At 49.7% G+C, this 20,459-nt stretch overlaps 1 protein-coding gene across 1 annotated transcript in view; it reads left to right on the forward strand.

Moving 5' to 3' along the window:
* FAM178B (family with sequence similarity 178 member B) overlaps nt 1-20,459 on the forward strand; it is a 70,814-nt gene that overhangs the window by 7,911 nt on the left and 42,444 nt on the right. Inside the window, exons 6-7 of the mRNA XM_006909473.1 lie at nt 4,499-4,604; nt 7,662-7,746. Of these exons, the coding sequence (XP_006909535.1) occupies nt 4,499-4,604; nt 7,662-7,746 (191 nt within the window). The remainder of the gene's footprint in view (nt 1-4,498; nt 4,605-7,661; nt 7,747-20,459) is intronic.

Consider the following 20,459-nt stretch of genomic DNA (forward strand, 5'->3'; position numbering starts at 1 on the left):
TGTTATAACAGCTCGGTAGAGAATATCATTGTGCATGAAAGTCTGTCTGGGCGTCTGGAATGTATTCCTGGGCGTGATGTGACGTGATTAGGCCTGAGCCTATGGATAATGGTAAAGGTTCACTCTGCCAAAATGAAAAGATGATGAGAAGAGGGGAAGAGGAGAGAAAGGAGGAGGAGAGAAAGAGTGAAGCTGAAGAAGGGAGAGTCCAAGAACAGGCTGGTAGAAGGGGAAGGATGGGAGAAAGGACATGTCTTCCTGAGCAGCCTTGGCCTCACGGTTTGTACCAGGAGTTCTGTCCCAGGCTGGATGGGACAGGAAGTGTTTGACAGATGAGATGGCCTGTGGAGCAGTGACCTGAGATCAGAGCACCCCTGCCAGATGGGGCCAGGTGGCCAGCTCGCTTCCCAGGAGGGCAGAATTCAGGTCCTCCCCACTCACACATGCTGATGGAGCACAGTGGGGACGTTGCAGTGCCTCAAATCTAAAGGGCTTTCTGGAGGGGTGGCCACCCTATACTTGGTCAGGTTAGGGGCTCCCGCTGTACAGTGGTTAAGGGCCACTTCCTGAAGGGCACCATTTAGGCTTGGGGTCATCTTTTATTTCCTGTTTTTGCCAAGGACTTCAAGTTCAGACCCGAGAGTGGGAAATACTAGTCCTTTAATAATTATTCCGTTGTGTTCACCCGGAAGCATGAAAATGGAGAAGAATAAAATAAAAGATCATTTGATTTCTCAAAAAAGCAATGTGGTTGCATTGTTTGCCAAACAAAAAGTTAACATTTTGTAAGATGACAGGTACTTTAATTTTTTTCTTATACTCCTATGTTTTCCAAACTTTCTGTAATAAACATGTATCAGTTTTAGTATTTGAGGGGAAAAAGTGATTATCACTTTTAAAAATCACTTCTGGAAATAGGTTCACTTCTCTCCTCTCTGTGATGAGGGATATTTTCTTTCTCCCCACTGTTCACTGTGGGAATCTTGGCACAGAGTAAGCAAGTGTGGTGTCTCAGATGGCAGTGTCAGCGTGGGCGGCCCTCCGGGACCCAACCTGCACGGGTGTCTGGGCTGGGGCGCTTCACCCCAGAGCCTGCAGCTCTGGGTTTGAAGATGGCCGACCATCCCCTCTCCTTAATCACCCAGCTGGATATGTGACCTCAGGTCGGTTTCCTGGGACCAAAGTCACATGCCTTTTTGACACAGTTGGTACTAGGGCTGAACTTTTTTCTCCTCCCTTGACAACAGTTCAAAAGGGAATCCAATCCGAGTGGAAAAGCTTTGGGAGACGCCTACCAGAGGCCAGGAGGCAGGAGAGGCTCCAGGGAAGAGGGCGCCTGCTAAATCAATCATTCGTGGCACTCCCAGCCCTACAGCCCACGTGAGGGCTCCTAGACCACATTCGTTCTGTGGTGTGGTGTCCGCGCGTGTTCGGGGAGTCTGGTGTGCTCCTTCAGCAGCAGAGCATGGGTGTGAGTGCCGCTAGGATGCCAGTGTTGCTGCTAGGCATTGGTCTCCCTGAGGCCCCGCCTGGCCTTGCCTCGACCTCCTCCTCTTCATGGCATGTCTGGGCGAAGCCTGTGAGATAAATCCACCACTGGCTGGCTGCAACTGCCCTGGAAATACAGAGCCAGAGGGTCGTCACTGGAGTCCCTGCTTCTGACCTAGTGGTGCTGCTTCATTTCAACAAAGGAACAAAAGAAGAATATAGGGGCATACGGGCTCGCTCTGGGCTTTACCATTTCTATTCTCCTGAGGCCTTTGAGCTTTCATTTGAGGAACTTGGCAAGGGCGCAGAAACTGATACTGTATGAATAGTTGCACTGGTGTTTATCCCTCTGCCATCGCTTGGGATTCCAGAGGCACTGAGACACTTGCCCTCTGGGACTGCTGCCGGGAGATGGGTGAGGAGGGAGAGGCTAGAAGACTCTTGGTGAGGCCTTATTGGGAACGGAAAGTCCAAGCAGAGGTCGGCACTCTGCCCCGGCACCCACATGCCAATCCGGGCCGATCCCCTCTGTGCTATCCGCTTGTTTTGTGCTATCCCCTTGTTTTGTGCTATTCCCATTTTTGGTTGATTTCCTCCCTTCCTTCCCTCTGTTCCCGGGGCCCTTGGTCCCTGCCATGGAGGCTGGGGATTAGCACTTTTCCGACTGTGGCTGCTTTGTGTCCCAGTGAGAAGCTCCCTCCCTGCAATCCCCAGAGTTGACAGCTGGGGCTTCATGCTCAGCAAAGCCTGCCCTGGCATCTACCTTGACAGAGGCTCCACCCCCTCCTCTTCTCACTCCAGGGTTCTCTGACATTCTCGGCATATCTCCTGACCCTAGTGTTGGCTTAGCTGCAGGCAAGGGCACCCAATTGGACTCAGCGTCCTTGTTCTAACCACAGTTGATTCTGTAACCAAGGGTTTTGAGTTTCCAGTGCACACACTTCCTGCCCTTCCCTTTTCTTCCTGCCTTCCCTACTGGGGGAACTCTCCCTCCTCTTCAGATCAGGGCAGTGTCTGCAGAGAGGCCCTCCCACCAAGCCGGAGGTTACTCATGCCATTGGCCTTGTCCCATCCACCGAAGGCTGGAGGCTTGTGGGTCCCCGAGGTGAAGCAGCCTTTGTGGCCTGTGCAGGACGGTCCTCTATCATATCCAGCCCTCAGCACTTATTTCCTGAAAGCCACTTGCTCCAGAGCACAGCTGGGCCACTTTTCCTGCCATCTTGCTGCTGGTCTTTAAGACTAAACCTAACTTGGCAGCCATGCACTTGAAGGCAGCCTGATTGTTTCTGTGGCAGAAACTGCACCCGGAGGCGGGCGTAGCAGAAGGGAGATGCTGTGAACCGAGGGGTGTCTCTCCCTTGGAGCGGCAGCTGGAAATGTGTTGGAGCCAACTGGCTTGTGCAATCAGGTCCCTACTGAGAAACTAGCGAGGTGGCCCCAGCAGAATGCCTCAGTCTCTTCAGAGTCCCCAGAGCTCCAGCCTCCTTGCCACACGGCCCCGATGGGGTCTTGCCAATGTATGAAGTCCTCCAGACATGGTATTGCCAGCATTGGGGGTGCCATGCTTGAAGCACACGTGCATCACAGGGTCAGTGTGTGAAAGTGTCAGTGTGACCCAGCCCGTGAGCAGAGCAGAGTGTGCCAGCAGTACTGGGGGACATGTATTTTTTCTGTACACAGCAAGGTCTGTTTTAGAGCAGTTAGCTTCACAAATGCAGGAATAAAGCCGCTTTCTGCTCTGAACCTAAATGATTTCGATCAAAAATATACAATTTGTAAATTGCCTGGACATACTCAAGGAGACAGCAACTTGGCTCAGAGGAGAATCTTTGTTTTGGAGCATTCTGTTCCTGGCAGATTAAAATATGTCCTTTTTAAGAAGAAGAGGTTGGGCTGACTGAGGAAATTTCTATCTGGAGTCATGACTTCAAAATCTGTCTGAAATGTTCTTTGTGTGGATTTGGCCATTAAAAAGAACAAACATGGAATTACTTTTTCATTTCCCGGAATCCATATTAATTGCCTTTAGGACATCTAGAAAGAGATCAAGGGGCCAGTCACAAAATGTGGAGAGTACAAAGGTCCTCTCCCAGATCCAGCCTCCCTGAGGAGAGGAGGAAGCCCAGCTGACCCTCCCAACAGACCCTCCCAGCAGACCCTCCCAGACGACCCTCCCAGAGGGCTTCCAAGCCCCACCCCACACACACCACCTTGCTTGGGATACTTCACGTGTCCTGGTTCACAGGGAGCTAGGGTCATGAGGTCCCCAATATCGACCAGGGCACCAGTGGACTTAAGGCCGGCTCCCCGCCACACCAGCAGTTGGGTGTTGAGAGCTGTTAGAAGGGACAGGCCTGGCGGGCTCCTGTCGCAAGTGGAATCCCGGGCCCTGGCCATAGACATATGGGGACCCTGGGCGCTGGTACCCTTGGACTCTCAGGCCACAGCCACTTACGTGCTCTCTCGAGTCCTCTGTGGCACTTCATTTATGATTTCCTTTCTTAAAATATCCTCACCTTGAGTCCCTTTCTGTTATTTCCCTATCTTCTGAGGTGTCCCCTTTGTTTTGGAAAAACACAGGATGAGGCAAAAAAGCCCTAGGTAATCAGAGCCCTGACACTGGCGCTCATGGCCGTGGGCTGGCTGAGTGAGGTGGCTGTGGGCTGTCCCATCATTTATCAGACCCTCTGTTCAACCTGATAAACACTTCAGTGTCCCCTCTGACCTTTGGACAGGACAAAATGTACCATCGAGTCGTGTGTGTAAAACCCTGTGAGATGTTCTCATGGGGAGCAGGTGATTCTGATGATGACTGTGGCACGAGTGCGTTGTCCTTAACAGCTCCTTGTGTCAAGGACTCTGCAGGCATTTTTGTCCATAGTAATGACTGATGTGATTTACTGTCCTGGTAACACTGGAATAGGAAACACCTCCCCCGCCCGTTTTACCAAGACAGGCGTGCTTGGGGAGGCTACTGGCAGAGGCCCCTAATCGCCCCTCTGCCTTGCAGCTCCCCGCTGGACCGGCAGCTCTCCTTCCTGCGCAGCGGTCTCCTGAGCAACCTCTACCTGCATGCGCCCACCTGCCCAGTGCCCTTGCTCCAGTGGCTGTTCCAGGTGAGGGCCTCTGGCCAGCTGCCAGGGGACGAGAGCGTTCCGGCCTCGTAGCCTAGCAGTGCCGCAGGTGGGAGGGGCTGGCCCTTTTCTTCTTCTGGCCTTGGCTGCTTCTGGATTAATTGTTCCAGCTGAGGCAAGAGGAGGGTGGTACAGGGACTGGCCTGTGGCCTTACTGCACCCTACCCCACCCCCGAGCGTGTGCCAGTGCCACCAGAAGTCCTCTCTGTGGTTTGGTCCCTGCTACTCCACAGGTGCTTCCGGGTGTCCAAACTCATCTCTATTCCAGGTCACAGGGCCTGGCTCAGGGCCTGTAGCCCTGCAGTGCCCTAGAGGCCTTCATGCATTTCAAGCTGGCGGTACTCAGGCACTGGAGCATTTGCTTCCCTCCGTGGAGTTGTGGGTCAGCTGGAAAAGCCTAGAACAGCTATTCAGTCTGCCCCTTCCTTCCCTGCTGGTTGCTGCTGGCACATTGCCTTGGGGGGACATGCATTCTGCTCCAGGCTTGAAACCTTTGAGCTGAGAGAGACAGTGAGAAACCAGCAGGGTGGCTCAGGAACCAGCTGTTGGGCTCTGAATGCAAGGCCCGAAGATACTGGCCTTGGCCCCACCCGAGCCCAGCCCTGCCTCGGGAGGCAGGCCATTATGTCCAGCTGGTCTCATTCCTGCCAATTGGAACCTGGACCCCAGCTGTAAATCAGAGCCACCATGCCAGGGTGGATTGTGCAAGGAACTCGGCCCTAGGCCTAGGTAGACTGGCTGCTTTCCAGAAAGAGCTCTCTGGCTCCTGCTCTATGGGGTCCTTCCCATTGCCCCTCCCTGCCCCAGAGGAAAAAGACATCCTTGGCTCCGTTGTGTGTGGCTGTTGTCTCTTCCCCTCCCCAAAGCTCAGTGGAAATGGCGGGCCAGTAACAAGACAGTCCGGCCATTCTTCTCTGCCCCCAGGCAGTGCGGCCTCTCTCGGTTCCTTGCACTGTATGTAACAAAACACACAATCGGGCATTGGGAGGCACAAAGAGACTGTCAGAGACCTCACCCACAGAGGGTCCTTTTGTGACCCTGACATAGCATGGAATGCCTTCCCTGTCAGCAGGCCCTGGGAGCACTAAGCCAGCCCAGCCCTCTCTTCTCCCACCTCTGTCACCCCGAGAGGGGCCTTAGAGCAGAGGATACGCCCTGAGGCCAGACAGACTAGGTATAGGTCCAGCTCTGCCACTTCATGCTGTATGACCTTGGACGAGTTTCCTAGTGTAAGCCCTGTGCTTCAGTTTCCTACAAAGGTTAAAGGAGGAAATTCTATGACCTACCTTGTCTTTACGGTACCCCCACAGCTCTGACCAGGGCCTGGGCATCTTCTGGAAGGAGACACAAAGATTCTCCTCCCCCTATGGCTGACGCCTCATCAGTGAAAGGGGTGTGCTTGGCCGTGGAGCATGTGGGTGAGACTGCTCCGTGTATTCGTCTCTGGAGGAGAAGGGGCAGCATGCCAGTCCACTGGCCACATGGCTGCTCAAGTGGTCACACTACGGGCCTTTGCAGGGTCTGACTAGCCTAAGAGGAGTTAGATGACCCCACATCCAGTCAAAGGCAGCTGAGTGAGCAGGGTCATGTGTACACCTGGGGTTCACTCTGAGAGCTGGAGATGGATGAGCAAGGCAGACCTCTTCAGCCCTCGTTTAGTTGTTTCTTAGGAAAGGACATCCTGCAGTCCCGTAGGGACTAGGTCCTGCTGCCCGCCATGCTCCCACTCACAGGGGCCTAAGTGGCCTCAGTGCTCACAAATTCTATAAGCTTGTCACTGAGCTCCAGTGTGCCCCTGCCAGCTTAGCCTTGCCAGGGAAGTGGATGAATTTGTATTCTCGTTGGGAAATGACTGAGTGTTTCGCTATGAAGAAGTTAGGAAAAGTTACGAAGGGAGGAGGAGGCAGGGTTCTGGAGTCTTGGATCAGATCCTGGGAAGCCAACAGACTGTGGGACGCAGTGTCTGATAGGCTGGGGCAGAGGGCTACACAGCCACTCTTGTGAAGATAGGAGGACAGCAGGACCACAGAGGCAAACCAGGGCAAGAGAGGTCACGGCCAGTCCTGCGGGGCTCTGGAACTTAGTGACCCTGTGGAGTTGTCACAGTAGAGCCAAGGTGTCCAGACCATTGGACCCCAGCATCTGCCAGTTATCAGGTAAAGGCTGCACTTGTGTGACCTTGGCTGAGGCAGTCACTCCCTCCAAGGTCAGTGCCCAGAGAGACTCAGCTCAGGGCCTCAGCCCCTGGGGATAAGAGCCTCTGTCCCAAAGCGTCTGTGCCTGGGGTGTCTACCACAGTGTCCCTTTCTCAGCACTCCTAGGAGGATGAGGTCATGCCAGCATGGCCTGGTCTCTGTGTCCCCAAACTGGGTAGCACTGCTGGGGAGGATGCTGTCTCATTGCTCATCTGCATGTCATACACTCTCACATCCCAAATCCCCAGTTTGTGATCCTCAGACTCAAGTAGCCTTTAAGTAAGGATCCCAGGGAATCTGAGTCAGGTGGATGATTTGCCTTCCAGGCCCCACCCCTGCTGCCACCACTGTCCCGGGTTGTTTGAGGATCTGTGCTCAGTAGCAAACACTCCTCCAGAGACGGCAGTCTCAGATGATTGTAAATTGAGGCACTGGCCTGGAAATGATGGAAGACCACAGAGAGTGGCTGGCCTGTCATTTTCCAGCTGACTTTCGAGCTCTTTCTCTTCCTTACACTGGCCCATGCCCTAGAGAGCACAGCGGTGACTCCAATGAATAAGGGGCAGAGTCACAAGATTCCTACACAGGGAGGTAGACAGGACAGGAGGTTTTAAGTCACAAAAACCGGGATTGAATCCTGGCTTTGCGACTTACAAGCTGCGTGACCCTGGGGAAGTTGCTTGAGGCATCTGAGCTTGACTTCCTCCTCTATAGAAAAGGCAATAGTGACAGTGGACGTGGACTTGTGGGGACTAAATGAGATTTATTTAATGTGGAGTGATAAAGTTTACTACTGTTGCTTCACAGGAACGACCCAGCTAACCATTTTTTTTTCTTCTCCCAGCTGCTGACGTGGCCTCCAGAAACTTCTTCAGGAGCCTTCAGTCTCCTGTGGGATCTCAGCGTGGATGGGCTCTTACATCAGTCCGGTCAGTACTGTGGTGCTGGGTGCAGACTTGTGCCCTGAGCACCCAAGCTCAAGGATCCGTGTAGCTCATAGCTCTCAGTGCCCCTGGAACTGGGCATGAGGGAGAGGTACCAGTAGGGACGTTTTGTCACAGGGACATGGAGACATCGGGCCATCTCTGGCCCTGGCTCCAGCGGTAGTAAGAAGCTAAGCCAACAGGCTCTGTGGCACCTTGATCTGGCCTCAGATTGATGTCATTGTGGCCAAGTCCAGGCTGACCTCATGGACTCTTGGGGCCCCAGAACAGTCTGGAAGGCAGCTCCTCTGGATTTAAGGGGACAGCTCTTCCTGAACATGTACATCAAGTTGGAGGAGCTCCTTGAGCTAGAGTGGCCAGGGTCCTGAAGTGGTGCCCCCACCAGCAGCCTTCCTTGGCTCCTCAGCATCACCAGAGCCCCTCAGTTTGGTCTGGGCTGGTGTGAGAGCCTGGAGTCTGTATGTGGGTCCTGACTTTGAAGGATTGTGTTTAAGTCGTCTTTACACTTTAAGAAGTTCAGAGTTCACAGAAGCAATTAATTTTCTCTTTAGTGGCTGTGCCTTTCCCAGGCTGCCATCACTTGGTGCCCGAGCCCAGGCACTGTGGTACCAAAACATCATGTAACCAGTTGAAAGTTGCTTTTGGCAGACAGTGAGAGGGGTTCAAGGGTGTCCAGAACCCCACCCTTACCCACTACCCATAGTCTACTATCCTCCACCCCCACTGAAGCACTAAAGACACAGCTCTGAGGGCTGAGGTTAGAGACGCCGCACCAGCCCTTTGAATTTCTGCTCCTGTGCCTCCCTTCCTTCAGGAGTTGGTGCAGCTGGGGGCCAGCTGTCAAACTAGAGCATTCCAGACTCCTGCCCCTTTCCCTGCCCCTACCCCCACGCCTAGGACTCCTGTAACTGAGGTATTGTGAGTAGAACCAGTCTTGGCATTCAGTCCCTTTTCATAACCTCTGACCCTGCAGCCAGGGCTGCCCTTTCTCCAGCCTCGGGGCCACGTCTGCGGCATGCCTGCCCTTTGGAGGGACAGAGGCCTCCTTTGTCCTGCTCTTCTCCCCAGGCACTGGTATGTGTCACCTCCTGCACACGCAGAGTGGACGTCCCACTCTTCCTTGCTTCTTGCCACACTGTCCTTGATTCGCCCACCATTAGGAGAGCCAGGAACCTGCTCTGGGCAACCAGTCACTGGGCTCTGCCACATCCGCTGCAGAGAGTTTGCAGGCATCACGTGAGAGCCCAGCCTGCTATCATCTCTCCCTCCCGCTGGAATGGAGGCTGGCCTAGAATCCGAGGCCCAGGGTGGGACCTGAACTGACTTGGGGAAAGTCCAAGGCCGAGTCTACTAAAGAACTGAAAGCAGGGACTTGAACAGATACCTGTGCTACTGTGTTTATGGTAGCATTACAATGACCAAAAAGTGGAAGCAGCTCAAGTATCCCCTGATGGATGACTGGGTTACAAAATGTATATACACATACAGTGGAATGTCAGCCTTACAGAGGAAGGACATCCTGATGCAGGCTGCAACATGGGTGAACCTAAGGACATTATGCTGAGTGAAATAAGCTGGTCACAAAAGGACAAATTCTGTGTGATTCCACTTATATGAAGTCCCCAGAGTAGTCAGAGTCATAGGAACAGGAAGTAGAATGGTGGTTACCAGGAACAAGGGGGTGGAGGACGGGAAGATGACAGATTTCTGGAGATGGTGGTGGTGATGGCAGCAGAACAGTGTGAATGTACTTTACAGAACAGTACACTCAAAAATGGTTAAGATGGCAAATTTTGTGTTATGTGTTTTTTTACCGTGATTTAAAAAAAAAAAAAAAGCCAAGTTCCGAACCCAGAGCCAGGCGCCTAGAGAGAAAGTACCAAAAGCTGGAGCTGAAAATCAATCTCCAGTTCAGGAAACATTTATAAGGTTAAATTAGATCCAAGATTGATACAAAAGGAAGTTCTTCTTGGGATTTGTCAACCAGTTGAAGTGCTCTGAGCATCCTTGTCCTCCACGGGAACACAGCCCTCTGGGGTAGAACCCAGGAGCTGCCTTCCCTCCCACTTGGATCTGTGATTGGTGTGTATGTTTTCAAGTTGCCTGGCCTTTCTCTTTTGTAAACAGGGGAGATTTGTGTGTGTGTAAACATCCATCCTTTCTTGGAGTGTGTGGTGACTGGCAGTCTTTCTTAGACCACGCCAGGAAGGGTGTCATCCCATCATGCTTCCTGAGCAAGGGGACAGCTGAGGAGGCCCAGGGTCTCTGACGTGGCCTGAGACCCTGGCTTCAGGGCTCACTGTTACAGGCGTACTCCAAGTGAGTGGGGCTGAGGGCTGAGCCACTGAGTTTGCCAGAGTATTGCAGTATGGTGCGCATTATTTTCCTGATTGAGAAGCAACCCACATCACCTATTAAAAGCTCCTTGGTGAGCTTGGAGGGTGGGGTATCCTGAAAGGGGTATACTGAAGTTCTTCACTGCAGGCCATGTTTATTCATTTATTCAGCAAACGTATGTTGAGTGACTCCGGTATTCTAGCACCAACACCTTGCTCGATGGCAGAGGGAGATTCAGGGATGAATAAGGCAGAGCGCTCGCCTTCAGAAAACTGATGGCCTAGTGGGAGGTGCTGACTGTGTAGTTACAGTAAGAGAGAGAAGAGAGACTGTGACAGAACTGTGCAACTCTCAAGGAGGGAGAGTTACTTCTAGCTAGATGGGGTTGGGGTGGGGAGGCAGGAGTTGGGAATCTCTCTAAGTGTGTGTAGGGCAGGGACTACAAACAGTTGCCTGTGGGGACCTAGCGAGATTGGTACCTAGAGAGCTCTGCCCTGTCCCAAGTGCCTGCAAGGCCGGCACCATCAGATCGATCTCTCTACTTTCAAGACAAGCCATATTTTAGTCAGGATGTATTTTGACTATAAATAACAAATACCCAAATAAGAGAAATGTACCATCTCATGTGACAAGGAGTCCACAGGTAGGTAGTTCTGTAGTATGTCCAACAGGTCAGCCATGTAAGGGTTCTGGCTTGGCTCACATGTCACCCTTCTCACTACTAACAGGGACTGGTCCGTGGCCTGTTAGGAACTGGGCCACACAGCAGGAGGTGAGCGGTGGGCTAGCAAGTAAAGCTTCATCTGGATTTGCAGCCGTTCCCCAGCACTAGCATCACTGCCTCAGCTCCACCTCAAGTCATCAGGCATTAGATTCTCATAGGGACACCGATCCCTGGTGCCAGAAAGGTTGGGGACTGCTGCTTTAGAGGGCACTTGCTGTGTCTTCTGACTATCCAGTGTCCTTTGAACCCCTGGCTATGTCAGAAGGATTTTCAGCTTCATGACTGCTATCCTCCAGAGTGAAATCCAGGAGACTCACTTTTCCAGCCTCCTTTCAAACATTTGAATTTTTAGTTTTGAAATTTCCATTTAGTTCTTTTTTTGTTTTGTTCTGTTTTTTGTTTTTATTTCTGTTTCTGTTCTGAGATTTCTTATTTGTTTGTTCAATATGAGCATATTTTCCTTTACCACCTTGAGCATAGTTACAATGGTTGCTTTAAAATCCTTGTCTGTAATTCTGACATCTGGATCATCTTATTTATCACATGAAAAATTAAATATGAAAGTGAACATTTATTTAGAATGAGTAGAGGAATCATACCAAAATTCTGGACATCGAGAGGTTCAGTTCTCTTTCTCCTAGATCTCTAGGATATTTTCCAGAAATGTGCATATATAAATGCCTAGGTGCTCACAGGGTATGCAGGTGCAGGGCCCTAGAGCTAAAACTTCATCAGCTTCCTGGTCAGTTGGCTTCTGACACATCATAAAACCATTTTCTGCTCAAACAGCCAGAGTCTGTTTTGTTGCCTATGGCTAAGAGCCCTGACTACTCTATTAGCCACCTTTGACCGGTTTCTGCAAAGGTAAGTGGGATGACGCGCTTCATCCCTGGAGTGGCCCCGGCCACTTGCCCTGAGCAGATACCAGAACAAAACCCGCTTCCTTTACCTGGGACAAGTGGAGCACGGCCTTAGATAGGCAGCCAGCAGAATCTGCCATCATTGGAATGTGGATGTTTGTGTGAAATCTCCTCTTGGTAACTAATTCAGTTAAAAAACAAGAACAAAAACCCCACTGTGAACCCATCTGCAGACAGTTTGATTGTAGATGGAATATAGCGCCACTGGCTTGCAGGTCTGGAGGGAGGGTTCGGATGTGGGGGGAGCCAAGGGAAGCAGAGGGCAATGGGAACAAAGACAAGGAGCTGAGGGGACTGGGGCTTCAATAAAGGGGGCAGAGTGGGGATCAGACTGAACATCTGGGGCCAGAGCTTGGAGGACAGTGGGGCGGGCCACTGCAGGCACAGTAAAACTTTATTACTATTTGGCAAGACCAAATAGGCCAGAATTGTTGTTATTTACATATAATTCACATACCATATAATTCACCCTTTTAAAGTGTATCATCCAGTATGATTCAGAGTTGTCGAACCATCACCACTAATTCCAGAACATTTTCATCGCCCCTGGAAAGAAACTTCATACCCATCAGCAGCCAGGCACTCCCCTCCCCTCTTCCACTCCTCTCCACACCTCATCACCACAGACTTGCTTATTCTGGACATTTCCTGTAAGTGGAACAATGCAATACTTAACATGATGTTCTCCGGGTTCATGGGCGTCATAGCGTGAATCAGTACCTCGTTCCTTTTTATGGCCAAGTGACGTTCTGTGGTATGGAAATCCCATATTTTATGCATTCCTCAATTGATGGACACTTGGGTTGCTTCTGCTCTGGCTATCGTGAATGATACCACCATGAATAGTTGCACACCGGTGTGAATGACGACGTGCTTTTAGTTCTCACGGGCATATTGCTGGGTCACACTGATAACTCTATGTTCAACTTGTTGAAAGACTGCCAAACTTCAGAGCTGGCTGTCATTTTACGTTCCCACCAGTACCTTCACACTCTTGCCATTTGTCACTTTCCGTTTCGTGATAGCAGCCGTTCTAGTGGGTGTGAAGTGGTACCTTGTTGCGGTTTGGGTTCACATTCGCTGATGACTAAGGATGGTGAGCCTCCATTCAAGTACTTATTGGCCATTTGTATATCTTCTCTGGGGAAACATCTATTTAGATGCTTTGCCCATTTTTTGACTGGGTTTTTTGTCTTTTTTGTTGTTGTTGAGTTGCAGGAGTTCTTTATATATTCTGAGTGCTAGATTCTTACCAGACGTGTTATTTGCAGATATTTTCTCTCATTCTGTGGGTTGTCTTTTCACTCCCTTGCTAGTATCCTTTGATGCACAGATGTTTCTTAATTTTGATAGTCTAATTTATCTAATTTTCTTAATGTTGCCTGGGATTTTGGTGTCAAACAAGATACCATTGCCTCGTCCAAGTTCATGAAAATTTTCCTGATGTCCTCTTCTAGGAGTTTTATAGTTTTAGGTCTTACATTTAGGGCTCTAGTCCACTTTGAGTTGGTTTTTGTCTGTGTGAGGTGAGGATCCAGCTTCCCTCCTTTACGTGTGGATGTCCAAGTTGTTCCCGCACCATTTGTTGGAAAGACTTCTTTGACCATTGCAGTGTCTTGGCACCTTTGCTGAAAATCAACTGACTATAGATGTATAAGATTTATCTGTCTGTCCTTAGGCCAGTACCCCAAATTCTTGATTGTCGTAGTAAGTTTTGGCTGCTCTAGGTCCCTTGTATTTCTGTATGAACTTTAGGATTGGCTTGTCAATTTCTGCAAAAATAACAGCTGGGGTTTTGATAGTGATTGTGTTGAATGAATCTGGAGATAACATTGGAAAATATTGACATCTTATAATATTAAGTCTTCTAATCGATGAATGGGTTTCTTAAGTCTTTTTAAATTTCTTTCAACAATGTTTTGTAGTTTTCACTGTATAAGTCTTATACCTCTTTTGTTAAATATATCCGTAAGTAGTATATTCTTTTTGAGGCTATTGTAAATGGAATTGTTTTCTTTTCAGATTGTTCCTTTGTAGTGTGTAGAAATACACCAGATTTTTGTACGTTGACCTTGTATCCTGCAACCTTACTGAACTCATTTATTAGCTCTAATAGATTTTTTTTTTATGGCAGAATTTGGTTTTGAAAGCAAACATATTCTTGTGCAATTAATTGCTTGAAAGACATGACATCATGTTTCTTGTGCAAATATTTGCTTGAAAGACATGACCTCATGTGCCCATGCAGGACTGGCCGGTAACCCAGTGCCCATCATACAAGTAGGCAGCAGTGCCTGGAAGACAGGAGCTGGGGCTGTGAGTTGGAAACACTTTGGAAGAGGCGTAAAGTGGATGTGGGTCCTGTCTATTCGCTTCAGGACATAGTTCATTCTCATCAACACATTCTGTTCTCTGCCAGGTTTTATAGTATTGAAGTAGGAGGGGGAGAATATGATAAAATACACTCTTTGGATATTTTTTAAGTGAGAGAAAACAAATTAGTTTCATTTGTATGAGCAGTGTCTTTGGACCCTTTGTTCTTCCTCATTTGGTCACCATGCTTTTCCCTTTGTCTCCGGAGCTTTGGGTTTGTCTTAGGCCCCTGTTTTGTGAGCCGCTTTCTTTTCTGTCATTGCCTGCTTGCATTCTCTCTCCTTCCTCTTCCTCCCTTCTTTACTCACTCCCAGATAATATTTACAAGGTTGCCTCTTGGAAAAAGAATAAAAACAAACAAAAATGACCACAATCTCACTAGCCAGGTAACCCCTGTTGTTACTTTTTTCAAGTACTCTAAGTACCAAGTAGAGAAAATTTAAATACTAGAGAAAGGTGCAAAGTGCCAGATGAAAGCCTCACTCCCCAGGGCCTCTTCCCCTCCCAAGACTCATCATTAACAGTCTCTTGATAATTTCCAGGACCAAAGTAAATGCATGAGCCACATAACATATATTTTCATACCTCTAGATTTATTTACACCGTATTTCTTTTGCCACATTGGCAATTACCTGAAATTACCTGCAGTGGAGAGTTTTCAGCTCTCTCCCTTGGATGTCAGTCAGGCGAGGCCAGAGCCTACATAAGAAGGGGTCAGGCAAGGTTTTCTAGACCAGGGGTGTCCAGAGTAGGGGTCCTAGTGGTGGGATGGCCCACCAGTGTGCAAGAAGAAAACATTAATACATATATTTACCTTTTAGCTCATCTTTAAAAAACCAGTTTTATCGAGGTTTAATTAACATACATTAACCTGTACACGTTTAAAGTATGCTTAACATATATATATATGTATATATATAACATGTATATCCATAAAACTGTTCATTGCAATTAAGATAATAAAGATGTTCATCATCCCTAAAGTTTTCTTACATCCCTTTTAAATTAATTCATCTTTCCCTCCCCTTTTGTCTGTAGGAAACCACTGATCTGCTCTCTGTCACTATACATTAGTTTGTATTTTCTAGAATTTTATATAAATGGACTTGCACAGCATATACCCTTTGTCTCACTTCTTTCACTCAGCATAACGATTCTGAAATTCAGCCATGTTGTTGTATATGTTGATAGTTTATTCCTTTTCACAGCTGAGTAGTATTCCACTGTCTAGATATACCACTGTTTGTTTATCTAGTCCCCTGTTGAAGACATTTCGGTTGTTTTCCATTTGGAGCCTATTAAAATAAAGCTGCTGTGGACACTCTTGGACAGGTCTTTGCATGGACACCTGCTTTCCTTCCCCTTTGAGCAGACAGAGTGGGCCATGTGGTAAATGTATGCTTATGTTTTTAAGACATTGCCACGCTGTTTTCCAAAGTGGTCGCACTATTTCCCTCCAGCAGTGAGAAGAGTTCAGCAGCCCCACTTCTTCCCCCGGCCGGTACAGTTGGTCTCTTTAGGCCTGTAGTCCTAGCTCATGGTGGTCTCAATTTGCTTTTCCCTAAAAACCGGTGATCTTTGCATCAGCTTATTTGCCATCTGTATATCTTCTTTGGAGACATGTCTGTTTAGTTTTTTGTTCATTTTCTTATCGGGTTGTTTGTCTTCTTATTGAATTGTTGGTTCTTCATATAATCTCGTTACAGTTCTTTGTCAGACGTATGTATGCAGATATTCTCTCTCAGTCTGTGGCTTTCCTTTTCATTTATATGGCATACTTGGCCCAGCCCTGGTCCAGGTCACTTAGCTCACTTCGGCTTGTTCTCTACGGCTTTTGGTGCTCCTGGCTCCCACATTCCTTCCTGCCCCAGGGCCTTTGCATGTGCAGGCACCTGCCTAGCCACACTCTTCCCTCCTCCCAGCAGCTCCCTGCTTTTGCCTTCTCAAGTCCTCCTCCTCCTCTGGGTCACTCACTGCTGAGGCACTCTGCCCTACCTCTGTGTTCAGTTCCTTTTCCTCTGCTCTCCTTTTTCACTCTGCGGCTCTGGTCATAGGTAATGGTGAGTCTTTGGTCCATGCCGTCTCTCCTGTTAGGCTGTGAGCTCCAGGGCACAGGACCACGTCTCTGCTTATTTTCGTTTGGCCTTCTCTTTAGTCCCTGGCAGCTCCGACAGCAGCATCTTGTCCCACTATCGGTCAGTCGACTATGGTGCTGTGTGTGCCAGCTGAGCCCCAGACGTGCTGTCTTGGGCTCTGAGGTCAGGATGCGGGGTCCAGTGGCCCCGTGGGGACAGGGGTGCATACTTTACCCCAGCTGGCATCTGGAGTGTTCTTCTCCACCCCACCACCTGTACAGCCAGCTGTGCAGTGCCACTCCAGGCTGCAGGCAGGCGCAGGTGGCTTAGCCCCGTGACACACCCGGAAGAGTACCTGGTAGGGGTTTATTAAAGCCCTTCTGCAGCCAGGCTGAGAAGGTGCTGGGTTAGGAGGGCCTGAGCCAAGTGTGCACTCTCAGTGGAACAGAGAGGGGCCACGCATGACAGGCTATCCCACCCGTTTAGCCCAAGTCTCTAGACCTGCCTTTTAAAACGAGAGGGACATTCATGTAACTGACTTGGCCGTGCTTGTCTTTTAGACCCTGGTCAGAGGGTGCTGGTGTGCCCCTAAGACTCGGCCTCTAGCTACTGCAGTGTTCAGCTGTAGCTGAGCTTTGCAAAGCACCAGGGCCTGGCTCCTGCCCTCGGATGGGGTGTGGAGTGCAGCTTGGCCATGGGCATTCTAAAACCTCCCCAGTGATTCTGGTAAACACCTGGGCCGAGAACCCCTGGGCCCCTGGGCAAGGCTGTGGGCTGTGGGTGTGCGGAGAGCTGGGCTGCCTTCCGTTGTCTCCTCTGCCGCCCAACCCCGCCCCGCCCCACTGCTTCATCCCCCTGGAGAGGCCGGCCATGTGCTGTTCTGGAGCGAGGTCATGCTCTCCTTCGCTTAACAGTTCCCGAACTTGGCTGCATGTCAGAACCACTTGGGAAATTTTAAAAATTCCAAAACCCAAGCCACACCCCGACTAATTAACAGCAGGCACTGGGGTGGGATGCAGGTGGCAGTCATTTCTGAAGCTACTTCTAAAGTGATTCCAGAAGGTGCGGACAAGTCTGAGACCCACTGCATCTGGTTCTCAGGTGAGTCCTTGGTCCAGAATAGACCATGCACAGGTCCCCATACACCTCTCCCCCCGCCAGGTCCCTTAGATACCTGACCGCTATCTGACAGGTGCTGTGTGCAGACTGTTTCTTTTCTTTCTTTTTTTTTTTTTAACGAGCTCTTTGTTGTTGTTATTGTATTTTAGAGCAGTTTTAGGCTTACAGAAAAGTTTATGGGAAAGTACTGAGAGTTCCCATGTGCCCCACCCCCACCCCACTTGCAGTGTCTCCCATCAGTGACATCTCGAGTTAGTATGGTGTCTCCGTTAAGTTTGACAGGCTATTAATGAAACATTATTAACTGAAGTCCGTTGTTTAAATTAAGTTTCACTCTTTATGTTGTGTATTCTATGGATTTTAATAAAGATTTGATGACATCTCTCCAGTCTCAGACAGGACAGTTTCACCTCTCCATCCATTCTCCTTCTACCCCAATGCCTGCAACTGCCCATCTTTTCCTGTCTCTGTGGCTTCGCCTTTTATAGGCTGCCATGCAATTGGAATCTTATAGTAAATAGCCTTCTCAGAGGCTTCTTCCATTTAGTGATATGGACTGGAGTTTTTTCCATGTCTTTTCATGGCCCAATAGCTTATTTCTTTCTATTAATCGATAGTATTCCATTGTCTGGGTGAACCACAGTATGTTTATCCATCACCCACTGAAGGACATCTTGGTTGCTCTCAAGTTTTGACAATTATGAATAAAGTTGCTATAAATATTCATGTGCAGCTTTTCATGTGGGCATAAGTTTTCAACTCCTTTGGTTAAATACCAAGGAGCACAATTGCTGGATCGTATGGTAAGAGTATGTTTAATTTTGTAGGAAACCACCAGACTGCCTTTCAAAGTGGCTGTACAATTTTGTATTCCCACCAGCAATGAGAGTTTCTTTTGCTCCATGTCCTTGCCATCATTTGATGTCTTATGTTTCATTTTGTTCCAGAGATCAGAAATATTCCAAAAGTCTCAGGTTCAGAAATCCAAAATGAGAGAGAACCTGATAGGCCACATGTTGGGGGACATCGCCGAGAAGCTCTTTAATTGAGTCTAAATCCACGTCAAATTCTTGCTTCCTAAATTTGGGAGGGTGGTTTACAATTGCCTTCCTAAGTCACACTGAGGGGGTCCTACGTCCTTAACCACAGCCGAAGCATGCACACTGAGGTGGCAAAAGAGGAAGTGCTTGCCTGGAGTCGAGACGTGATAGCTGGCCCTCTCCTAGCCATCCCTCCCTGTGTGGTGGCCTTGGGAAGGTGAGGCACATGCGGAGAATGGCAGAGCAGAAGGCAGGTACCCAGGACCCTACAGCTCAGTCAGGGCCCTGCACCAGGGTGGCCCGCCCACCTCTGGACTTTTTTTAATCAAAGAGAATTAAAACCTAGCTTGTTTAAACCCCGGTGGGTTTTTTTGTTTTGTTTTTGGTCTTTTTGTTATTTGTAGCTGAACTTGACTCTAGCAGATACGAATGGTTCAGTGGTTTGGCACAACACAGGTCTGTCTACACACCAGGAATGCTCGACCGTGTTAGGTGACACCAGGTAGTAGTGTGAGTTGCAGAGGGCAGAAGAGAGGGGAGGTGGCTTGGGGATAGCACCACCTATCCTGTAAACATTCTCAGTCCCATGAGCAGACGGACCAGGGGCTAACAGAGGCTGTGTGTGTGCGCACAGGGGTGTGTACAGTGTGTGTGTGGTGGGTGGGTATATGGGAGGGTGTGGGGTGAGTGCAGCCTGGGTTACACAAGGCAGGCAGGGAGGTCGTGGGTGCCCCAAAGGGAGGACCTGTGCTCAGGGGGAGTGGGGAGAAAAGGGAAAATGGAGAGGCCAGCAGGCGGGTTGCACAGTGGAAAAGGAACAAAAAGAAGGATCCAAAAGATTGTGAGCAGAGCAGGTCTGGAGAAGGATCTGGTGGGCATGAGAGGACACGGACAGTGAGTGAGTCAGAGCTCGTGGAAGACCTCAGCTTGCTTCCTTCAGAGCCAGTGCTCCCATTAAGGCTGATGGGACAGGGCACCGTTGGCACACACTGCAGTGCCCGTGAAGTGTGTGCGTTTTACAGTGCGGACTTGATGGGATTTTGTCTTTTCACCACAGAAAGGGTCACTTTGGTAGCATGTCCCTCCCCATGAGACCAGCCACTGCCTTTGTCCTTTGTCCTTGCCCCAGCTCACAAGGTGGCTGAACACCACTTTGGGCCTTGCACCTGCCGCAGCCCCCTGGGCTCCCTGCTGGACCTAAGCAAGGAATCGCACCCCAGGCCTAGGTCCCTGCAGGCTCTTTCTTCTGTCTGTGATATTGCCCTTGTCACCCCGGCCACCTTTCTCCCATGCCATTATACCATCTGGCATCATTTGTGTATTTATTTGTCATGTGCGTTGTTCGTTTCCTCACAGACTGTCAGCCTGTCGGCTCCGAAGACTTCTCTCTCCCTTCCTCCCTCTCTCTGCTTAAGATCTGGCTCAGTCTGATGGATTGGTGGCTTGCTTTCCTTCAGGAAACAGCGCCCCCGCCACCGCCTTTAAGGCCGATGCCGGAAGCCTTCCACCTAGGAGTCCTAGGGCTGTGTGTGGTTTTCCCATTCTGTGCAGGTCTCTCCAGGAGAAAGTGGTGTGACATGTAGTAACAGCTTCTCCTAAGGCACAGATGGAAAAGTCACTTGTATTTTCAGCCTGATGCCTTTCTTCCCTTGCCATCCTTCGAAGCATCACTTCCATCCCCAGAGAGCCACTGAAAGGGACGCTTCCAGACTCTCAGCCTCTGCGCAGAGCCCAGATGCAAGGGCTTTTGGCACTGGCAGAAAAGGCGCAGGCCCCATTCCCCTGGGGAATCACCTCAAATGACTGTGTTGTGGGCGTGGAGAATCTAAGGGAGATAGAACTGGCAGCTGCGTGCCTGAGTTTTCTTCTGTGTCAGCTCTCCAGAAAACCCTCACAAGGGACAGACAGCGCTCAGGAAAAGCTGAGCGTGTGGCCTACTTATAGGCAGCGTTAATTACGGGTTCTCGGGCGTCTGTCGTCACTTAACCAGCTTCCGGGGCTGTCAATGGGGACTGATTTATCCCGAAGCATCTGGGGCCCCTTTCTCTGAAACTGCTTCTGACACATCAGCCCAGGTCCAGCTGTGCTGTGGAGTAAATACTGGGTAGAA

The sequence above is a fragment of the Pteropus alecto genome, unplaced genomic scaffold (assembly GCF_000325575.1).
Source record: "Pteropus alecto unplaced genomic scaffold, ASM32557v1 scaffold223, whole genome shotgun sequence".
Classification (NCBI taxonomy): domain Eukaryota; kingdom Metazoa; phylum Chordata; class Mammalia; order Chiroptera; family Pteropodidae; genus Pteropus; species Pteropus alecto.